We start from the raw sequence: 10,588 nt of genomic DNA on the forward strand, positions 1-10,588 counted from the left end.
AAAAGCCTAGATTTCCCAAAATAGTAAGCAGTATATTTCTTGGGGACTTTGTATTTATCTTACTCCTGGCACTGATTTATACACAGATAATATTACCATTGTAAACACTGTAAGTCTTTAGAGGCAAATTTCAAGGCATAAATGCATTGGTGTTGCCAGTGAGAGAGCCTCTGAGTACTATGTGAATGGAGACTTTTGTTGCCTAGTAGGAGGATGGTTTTTTGCAGCATAATGGGGGATTTTGGAGGGAAAATGAGTAGAAAATGGAGTATGAACAAAAGTAATTAAGGTCTTTAAACAGTTAATACCTACCTTAGAAGATCGCTGTGAGGATTAAATGAAGTAACACCTATAGAGTAACTAGCACAAGGTAGTAACTACTTTTGTATTTTGAGTTCACTTGATTACATCTTTTTGTGGAAAACTCATCTCATAACCTAATGTTCTTGCTTGTTACTGAGCTTAGAAAAACTGAAAAATAAGAAAATTTGTCACAATTATATTAGGCCCTTTACTATGTGCCAAGCCCCATCCTAGACACTAGGTTTGATGAGCAAAAACAAGTATGTGCCCTATCTCTTGGAACTACACTCTGGTGGGACAGTTCAACATGAACAAACATATAAATATAAAATTGTAGCTATAATATGGACTACAAAGGAAAAACTAAGATATCATAGGTAAGAGATTTGATCTAGTGAAGGGAAGTCAAATTTCACTGAAAAAGTGCTGATTGAATAGCGATCTGAGGAATGAGTAGGTGTTAAGTAGGTGAAAAAGAGAGGGAATGTGATTCCAAGCAGAAAGAACAGCTTATGCAAAAGTCATGTATGGGTAAAGGGATCATGAGGGGACTGAAAGTAAGCTAGTTTGGCTGAAGTGAAGAGAGCAGAGAGGAGTTGGTATGCGGTCAATCTAAGGAGGCTGGGAGGGTCTTAAAAGTGGTGATGATAAGGAACTTCGTCTTTATTTTAAGAAAGGTAGCAGGAGGGAAAAAAAAGTTGTTAGCCATTGAAGCCCTAGGGTTAACATCAGATTTGCTTTTCGAAAATATTACTCTGACTTGAAGCAAGAAGAAAGGATTATGGGGGAGGGGGAGGGTAGAAGTTGATAGATGAATTGAGAGTTAGTCACAGTAGTCTATATAAAGAGAAGCTGAGATAAAAGTGAACAGATTCCAAGAAATGTTTAAGGGATAAAATGGAGGTGCCTGGGTAGCTCAGTCAGTTAAGTGTCCAGCTCTTGATCTCAGCGCAGGTGTTGATCTCAGAGTTGTGAGTTTAAGACCCGTATTGGGTTCCACACTGGGCATGGAGCCTACTTTAAGGAGAAAAAAGGGACAAGATTTAGTGATGCAATGGATGTACATCAAGAGGGAAGTTGTCAAGACTACGTTTCTGGCTGCCATTACTGGGTATCGTTCCAGTGTACCATTCACAAAATGTGAACATGAGTAGGCAGTGTGTTTTGGTAGAGGAAAGACTAGAGGTCATTTGAATCTCAAATTCCTTTGAAATATGCAGAAGGTTAAGTATAAGAAACCATCTCCAATTGTCTTTTTTAAAATAAAAATCACATTATTGTTTGTAAAAATAATGTTCATTGTAGAATTTAATAAGTGCAGAAAAGTACAAATTTTAAAATACCACCTTCAAATCCCACTACCTCTAAATAATTGTCACTAAGTATAAACACCATTTCAGATATCTTTCTATGTCTGTATATGTATACATGGAAATGACTTCATAAAAATGCAGTCATACTATATGTGTCCTTTTGAATCAGAGGTATTAAATTTTACTTTAATGGAACTAAAACACTGATATGAGGAAGAGATTACTGAACTTGAAATAAATGTGTTTTTTCACCAGATGAGATACAGTCATTCATTATTGAGTCAAGCAAAAGCTTTTTACTTTCAACGTTTATTTGAAAGGCTTTTAGCTTGACTAGTCAACTTAAAAGAACTAAGCATTTGGGACTGATACCAAACTCTACTTTAAGTGAGAATTACTTACTTCCGTTTGACTTACTATTACTGTGTGTCTAAAATTTCAGTAATCTTGATAGATGTGTGTAATCACAATAGAACATGATAAGGAGAGTCAGGCAGGAATATATTTTCACAGTACTGCCAAAAACATAATTGTCTTGAGTTTAAACTTCCAAAAATGCAATAGGAATTTTAGACTTTAAGGCAATGATAAGTGGGTAGGGCAGTGACATTTGTTGAGCACCTACTGTATATACTAGACTATTCCCCTGTGCAACACTATATCATGCTCGTCTGTGTCCAAAGAATTACATAATAAGCTGGTCTGTGGTGCTGAATGAGAAAAATTCATGGGGCTAGCAGAAGGAAATAAAAATAGAAGAGTACTGCTACCATAAAGAAATGGACAGTATTAAACTGTGAACAGAGATTTAGCAGAGTCCTTGGAGTTAGCTGGAACTCTATTCAAAGCCTCACCTCACTGTCAAGTTGCTTAGTGATATTGGGTGTCATCAGTTTTGAGCTTCAGTTTCTTTATCCGAAAATGCCTCCCTTATAGGGCAGTAATGAAGAGGTATGCAACAATGCTTGGCACACAGAAAGGTGCTCCAAAAGTGGTAGCCTCTTATAGTAATAATAGAAGTAGTAAGCCAGAAGGAATAGGAAGGAATATAGATGGGTAAAAGCATCGACCAAATGAACTGATCTTTTGTTTTTATTTTTGTTTTTGTTAGAATACTCCATCTACTATGGGCTACACACCAACATGGATTTCTTCTCTGTCCCAAATCCGTGGAGCTGTCCCAACCTCCTTGCCACAAGGACTCCCACTCCCTTCATTTCCTGGGCCATTATCATCATATGGAATGCCCCATGTTTGTCAATATAATGCTGTGGGGGGGCCAGGGTACCCAGTACAGTGGGTAGGAATTTCAGGAACACCGCAACAGTCTGTAGTAATTCCTACTCAATCTGGGGGACCATTCCAGCCGGGAATGAATTTACAGGCATTTCCAGCTTCATCAGTGCAGAATCCATCTGCAATCCCTCCTGGTCCCAAATGAATCAGAGTAGAGATGAAGAAAAGGGAGATTTTTTTTTCAGAATTATTTTCAGGACACCTAAGATACTAAACGTTCTTCTTCTTGGTTCTGCCATATTTTCCCTCATTTGAGTTTACTTTTCCCTGAATTTTTGTTATTGTTGTTGTTCCATTATGGTATTTTATATAGCTCATCATTCTGTAGAACTGTGCAGTTTGTACATAGAGCACTGCACACAGAAATGTTTTTTCACTTCAGATCCTATCCTCTTTGATACTTGATTTTTTTAAAAATACCGTTCAGAATGCTTTAATAAGCTCAGCTTGAGCATTACCATTTCCAGGACACTTTCCATGAATTGCTGAGAAGCCCCCATTTTTTTACTGCTGCTATCTGCAGCTGGATGATACTTTAAAATGTATAAAAACTATTTAAATTGATATTCCCCAAATGTGGACGAAGTGAGACCCTCCAACAGCTGGAGTTTTATGGGATTCTTCACATGTTTATCTTAGGTTTACCTTTCCCAGAAGGCAGGGTAACTTGCTGCAGGAAACGTTTTGGTATATGAAATTAGAATAACTTTGTCAACCAATATAGACCATGAGCCCTTTTTAATGTGATTTTCTTCCCGTCGTCACAGCAGGAGGAGTGAAGCCTTGTTTTAGGTGAGGCGGAGAGAAAGGAAAAAACAGAACTGTAACAGTTCCTTGATTCTGCAGATACTGTAGCTGCTTTAGGATTTCAATAGTAATTCAAAGCAGCTATCTCCTTGTTTCTCATGTGCACACATTGTTTTTGAGCATCTGAGAGGCACTGGTTTGGCTTGCATTCTTTTGTAAGGGATATATTGCAGCTGATATAAATCTCATTTTGGGGGAATCTTGGTATTCCGAACAAAGAGGATTCAAGTTACACCTCTATTGATCCATTGTTCTGAAGTAAAATGTACTTGACACAGTAGGTTGTAGATTTTGAGACTTAAACATGAAACACTGGCTTTACAGGGTTCTAAGGTGTGGGGTATACACTGTCCTGCAGTGAAATAGTAGACCCTCAAAGGACACTATTTAAGTTGCCCTTAGCTTTTTTTTTTGAGGGGGGGATTGCCATTTTTTTAGTTGTTATAATTTCTTGTTAGTACATATAGCATCCTAGATGATTTTAGATCTTACATGATTTTGGCAGCCTCTTTTTAGAATCTGAGAGAGATCACTGTCAAGTTGCACTTTACTGGGTTTTATCCAGTTTTAGAAGGAGGTGAGACAATGTCAAAATACACACTTTTTGCTTTTTGCTTCTTTTCAAGAAGGCTAACTATAATAATCCTAAAAGGCTGGTCACAGAGTTACCTAATGCTCAGTCTGTGAAACCCAAATAGAATTCTTAAATGGTATTAATCAACTATCACATACACTTGTTTGAAATACTTTCTACTCTGAAAATTTCAGGGTCATTTCTACCATACAGTTACCTGATAATGAATTCTATCTACTGGTAACCATTCCATATTACCACCCAACATTTCTTTGAACAGATTTTCCTCCATGTTCCTCTAAAATTTTTACCCCATGAGCTTGCCAGGTAATGAGGAAAACTCAATAGGTATACTTTTTTTTTTTTTTTTTGCATAGTCTACTTTGTGACATTCAGTACCCTTTTTCAAAAAAGTGTGTCTGGTATTTCTTACCTGAGGATCACACTAAACATCATAAAGATTTTGTCACTATCCTTTGGGGTGTCAAAGGCAGCATTTTCAGAATTGCTGTTGATAAGAGCCACAGTTTCTTTTCATAAATCATACTGTGGTTTGGGTGAGTCTCTTATGTACAGATTCTTCAAATTTCTCCTACAGTATTGGTTTGCAAGTCGCAGTGATTTTAGGACATTAGTGTAATGCAAATACTTGCATTGCATTGTTTTCCATGTGTACGAAAACAATGCACCTAAAATCCGTAATTCTTTAAAACTGCTCGTGTTTCATTATAAGAGTTGGCTTTGTGTAATTACATTAAGACTTACAACCTATAAAGTGAAAATCCTGCAGGTTTTAAGATCCCTTCCTCTCTACATGTAATGCTTTTAAACAGTATACCCCAGGATGAAAAAAACCTCCATGGATGACATGCACAATTACATTTATTAATGGCTGCTCTACATCAAATGTCCCACATTTTGCCACCACCTCTGTTTTAGGTATGATTCATCATTCATTTGCCTGCAGACTTTTGCAGTGCCTTGTAATATTTAGAATCTTTTCAGATTTTTTGCTGGAAAGAAAAGTAGTCTTCTGAAGTTTGAAGATAGTGAATAGCATACTGCTGTCTCCATGCTGACCGCAGTAGTTGGATTAACATATGTTATGTATACATTATGTATATGTAACATGTATAAGTTTAAAAATACAGAAAAAAAGTGAGTTTGTGCAGAAATGAAAACAGTGTTATTCACATCACTGTGGGTTTTTATTTTTTTCTCATTAAATGTTTGATTCAGATTATAGTCACTTTGACTGTAAATATTGGCTAGTTTTCTAAGTAGGGGTTTTACATTATTTCATAATTTTGCTAACTCATATAATAGTGCTGTTTTCATCCTTGCTGAGGTAATTTTCCTTCCCAAAAGCAGTTAACTCTTGAGGTGAAGCTCAGAAATTCCCTTCTTACTTAACAAAGAGCCTACTATATAACAAGGGCCTTCTACCCAAAACTGTCCTTTTCATTTTCCTTTTTGTAGGAGAAAGAGGTTGTACTAAACCATCCTACTTGTAAAGTTTATTTGGGGGGATAGTCTGTATGTCCAACCTCTATGTTTACTTCTCAAAGTACAAGTCTGATGAATAGTACTGTATCTCCATATGTGGCAATGTGAGCATTTCATCATGAAGTACATGCTGCTATGTTTGTGAAGTTGGGTGTAACATCATAAGACTATGAAACCAGTATTGGTGTAAATCTAATGAAAATAACCCTATGTATATTTGTAGCAGTCTTGAATCTCTATTTAAGGTAATTTGCTGTAATATAACAAATATCCCTTTTGTTTTTCATCCTTTTCTTGCCAGTTTTTTATATCAAGCATGAATTCTCATGGTTTGACAGCAAAATTATCTGTGAAAGTTTAAAGGGCACTTTTCTGCTGTGATTTTTGGATTGAGTGTGGAGTGTTATGTACAATATGAAGGGTTGTATCATTTTAGAACCCCAGATTTAACCCAGTCCAATTACTTTTGTTTATCTACCTCGTTTTCAGTGCTGTTTAGGGGTGCACAAGTAAACACTGCCTGTGAAACTTGCTTTTTTGCCTTGATTCTCAGTATTCTTTCAGGTTATAAATCTGGCCTGCCTCCTAGTCCCAGTGCTAAGCATGAGTTCGATATGAGAGGGACCACCACTCTGCCACCAATCTGTGTTTAAGTGATGAGAGCCATGTGCCTCTGCAGAATAAACTTTTGGGATTTGGGGAAGGAGAGCAGAGAAAGAAATCCAGCTGGTGGCAATGTAGGATTTAGTTTTAGGAGTCAGTCCTAAAAGAAATGGTAAGAAAGTATCTAGACAGTCCCGTGCCTGCAACTTTGCATCTTTTACTAAAGGTGCATTTCTCGTCTGTGTGCCTAAAGGGCTATGTGTTGAATTGCTTTAACTATCACAGTGACATATTTGCTCAATCCTACAGCAGTGGCCTGTCATTCAGCATATTAGCATACTGCTAGGTATTTTCAGTGGTATTTTGTTACCTTAAAATGGCTGTATGCTTTTAGTTGAATTGTAGTTGGTGGTAACTGTTTATTCAATCTCTAAAGTTTATTGGAGGCATTGACTTTCTTCTTTGCTGTCTTTACTGAATGATGAAATGATGCATTCTTTTTCTTTTTCCAGAACACTCAGCTAATGTTTATAAGCCAATGTTCTTTGTTTCACATGGTTACTATGTATAACACTACAGCATATTTAATGTTAGCAAATACTGTATTTCAGGCTTCATGCACAAATACATTCCTGAAATATATTTGGGATTCAGTTATTTAATCTTCTGTTTGGTTTAGAGAAACTTGAGATTTGAGGTGGGGTGCAGGCCATTTTCTAGAATAGATTGTTCATTTTTTCATTCTATAGTGTATTGGGGACTTTTTTTTATCCCCCTTTGGTTTTGAAGATGAACCGGTGGGGGGTTGTTGTAGAAAAGGCCATTGATTGATGTAATTTCTGATATTCAGTTTTGTATTTTTAAACCAATAGAGACTATAAAATTGTGACACTCAAACTTGGTAAAGTCCTTTGAAATTAGTATGAAATTTTGACAGAGCCAAATGCTTTCAGTTCACCATGGAAACAGTCTTTGTATGTGAAGGATGAACACAAACATTGGTCAGGGTTCTTGATAGCCAACATAGGAGGGGGCCTGGAATAGTGCTTAGGTGACACTGAAGTTATTTTCAAGTGAGATAGTTGGAAGAGTGTACAAACCAACAGTTCCCATTCTGGAAGGTTTTATCTTAATTTAAAAAAAAAGGCTAAAAGTCAAGCAAGAAGGGAAAAGAGAAACTGGGCTCTTGAGAAAAAAAATGTGCCGGTGTAAAATAAACTCCTAATTGCGTGCTTTGTCATCCTTCCCGTTGTTTTTTTTGTTTGTTTGTTTGTTTTGTTTTGTTTTTTAAGTTACATTTCTTTTCCACTATAAGTTAAGATTTCAGATTGAGGTTTGTGGGCCAGACCATACCCTCAGCAGAAATAGTGACTGATCGGAAAGTGCAGTTGTTCAAGGTCTGTCATGCTCAATCACTTAAAGCTGTAACTTGTTTGATATGAATATTAAGCATGTAGACCTAGTGCAGCATGGGAGCCACTCAGGAAGTTTATGCAATTAATAAACTTTCATGCATAATTTGCTATGAAGTATGCAGAATTTCAGCCACTTCTTTACACTTAACATTTAGTTGTATATGCGAATTCTCCTTTCTTAACTGGGGAATGTAGCATTATATAGAAAGAATGTTGTTAAACTTAATTTTAATCCTTCTTGACATTAACCTTTTTTTTTCCTTTGGTAAACCAAGTGATCTGCCTTTAAGCAGTCAACTGATTTTGGTTCTTTGAAACTGTGATTTTTATTTCATTTGTACCCAGCCATTGTAAGTATTTTGTTTTGTTTCTTGGAAATTTTGTTTTGAAACAGAAAATAAAGGCTGTGTTATAAAATGAGTATGGTATCTTATTAAAATGCTTTCATAGTCACTGCAGTCACCTGGCTTAAACTGGTTCTTCGTTTATCAAATGTAATTTTTAGGAGATTTAAAAGATTTAGTCCTATAGATTATGCTGGCTGAACAAATTAACCAAGCCATCGATTATCTCTTGATGTATATAGCTCTAGCAAATTTTGAGTTGTACCTGTTCTTCACTCTTATCAATGAGCTATAATTATATAATACTCACTATGATTTTCCTAAGTACCTGTTGTGTTATTTAGGCTTTTACCTGTGATATTTTTAATTCAAAAAACAATCCTATAAGCTAAGTCTTACTATCTCAACTTACAGAGAAAATTTATGGATCAGAGAGATTAAAGAATTTGCCATGGTTAACACAACTAGGAAATGGTGAAGCCTGGACCCAAACCTAGTTCTGTCTGACTCCCAAGTTCATGGGAAAAACCCCAGGCCATACAACTCTCAGATACACTGTTGGAAAAATAATCCACTTACATTTACAATAAGTTTCCACCTATTAATCAGGATTAGTAGGTGCTCTTTTTAAATGTCTTTCATGAGGTTATATCCAGTGCTTGTTTCATCATTTCAGGAGTAGAACTGTGTTTATGGTACAAACAAGGATTCAAAATGTGCCCTTTGCACAAACTTAAGGAGATTTCCTTTCATGTTGACAATGTTTATGGTACATGTTTAGGGAAAAAAGTATATTTGGAGATTTCCCTCCCACATCTCTCATTTACTACACTGCAGTGACTTGGGAAACTGCCAGATGAGGTCCGATCACTTGTTCACTTGATAACTTAGAAGAACTGAGCATATATTTATGCAACCAGCCCTGGAGGAAGAGTTAGAGACCTGTCAAAAATACCCAAGGTTTGGGGCGCCTGGGTGGCTCAGTGGGTTAAGCCACTGCCTTCGGCTCGGGTCATGATCTCAGGGTCCTGGGATCGAGTCCCGCATCGGGCTTTCTGCTTGGCGGGGAGCCTGCTTCCTCCTCTCTCTCTCTGCCTGCCTCTATGCCTACTTTTGATTTCTGTCTGTCAAATAAATAAATAAAATCTTTTTAAAAAATACCCAAGGTTAGCTGAGGATTTTAAAAATATTTTTAGGGGTGCCTGGGTCGTTCAGTTGGTTGAGCATCTGCCTTCAGTTTGGGTTAATACAGACAGACTCTTTTTAGAGTCCAACAGACCCAGATTTGTATTCTGGCTTTGTGAACTTGGGAACACTGCTTAACTTTTCCACTTTGATTTCCTTTTCTATAAAAAGGATAGCTGCCTCAGTCAGGTTGTTTCCAGACTAAATGAAAAAGCAAAGAGAGGGCTTAGCACTATAGCTTGCACATAGTAGGTGTGCTCAAATAATAGTAATGACTGCTCAAGGGACCTTACATTATCACTGTTTTAAGAGAAGAGGAAACAGGTGACAAAACTGAACCCAACCGGTGAGTCAATGTGAAATCTGTTGGTGGAAGAGATTAGGTATTGGCCCCAAAGGTCCTAGATGATGTAACAGAGTGAGGTCCAGAGGTGAAAGTGTTTAAGTTGGGGAATAAGACAATATAAAACCCACTTAAAATGTGCATCACTGGGGTGCCTGGGTGGCTTAGTGGGTTAAAGCCTCGGCCTTCAGCTCAGATCATGATCCCAGAGTCCTGGGATTGAGCCCCACGTCAGGCTCTCTGCTCAGCAAGGAACTTGCCCCCCCCCCCCGCCTACTTGTGATCTCTGTCTGTCAAAAAAATGGATAAAATCTTTTTAAAAAATCCTTTAATTTGGCCTTCATTTAATATTGCAAAAGCTCTATATGAAAATAATTTGAGGAAAAAAATGTGTACCACTAGATAAAAGAATGAGATGGCAGAATTGTCTGTGCCTAAAGTGTTTTGAAGGAGCTGAAGAAGTAGTAGTGGTAGGAGTAGTAGTAGGGGAGAAGAGGGTGGGGTCACACAACAGAAGCTCAAGACAGAAATGAAGATGTACAGCATAGGTAATGGTCCAAATAGGAGCAGGACCTTGTGATAGGTAGATGAAGAATTGCAAAGGACTAGCTGGCATGCATGTTACTAATGAAGAAATAGCCTCAGAAATTAAACCAGTATTTGTAAGTTTTCTCCATTACAGTTCAGAAGTTCTCAACCCTGACTGCATATTAAAATCACCTGCCTGGGGAGCTACATAAAGCACAACAATGTTAATGTACTTAACACTACTGCACACTCAAAAATGGTGAAGATGGTAGATTTTGTTGTATGTATTTTACTGCAATTTAAAATAATATGTCTGTGTCCCATCCCTACAACCAGTACTGTTACATCCACATATTAATATAATTAGGGTT

The 10,588-nt window shown here is 37.1% G+C and overlaps 1 protein-coding gene across 3 annotated transcripts in view; it reads left to right on the forward strand.

The window, feature by feature from the left end:
• The window catches only part of WNK3 (WNK lysine deficient protein kinase 3), a 156,815-nt gene extending 148,584 nt beyond the window's left edge, over window positions 1–8,231 (forward strand). For all 3 annotated transcript variants that reach the window (XM_044234442.1, XM_044234444.1, XM_044234443.1), the window contains exon 23: window positions 2,728–8,231. In XM_044234442.1, coding sequence (XP_044090377.1) covers window positions 2,728–3,057 — 330 coding nt within the window. In that variant the 3' untranslated portion in view covers window positions 3,058–8,231. The remainder of the gene's footprint in view (window positions 1–2,727) is intronic.
• The last annotated feature ends 2,357 nt before the right edge of the window (window positions 8,232–10,588 follow it).

Source organism: Neovison vison, chromosome X (assembly GCF_020171115.1).
Source record: "Neovison vison isolate M4711 chromosome X, ASM_NN_V1, whole genome shotgun sequence".
In the NCBI taxonomy this organism is placed as follows: Eukaryota; Metazoa; Chordata; class Mammalia; order Carnivora; family Mustelidae; genus Neogale; species Neogale vison.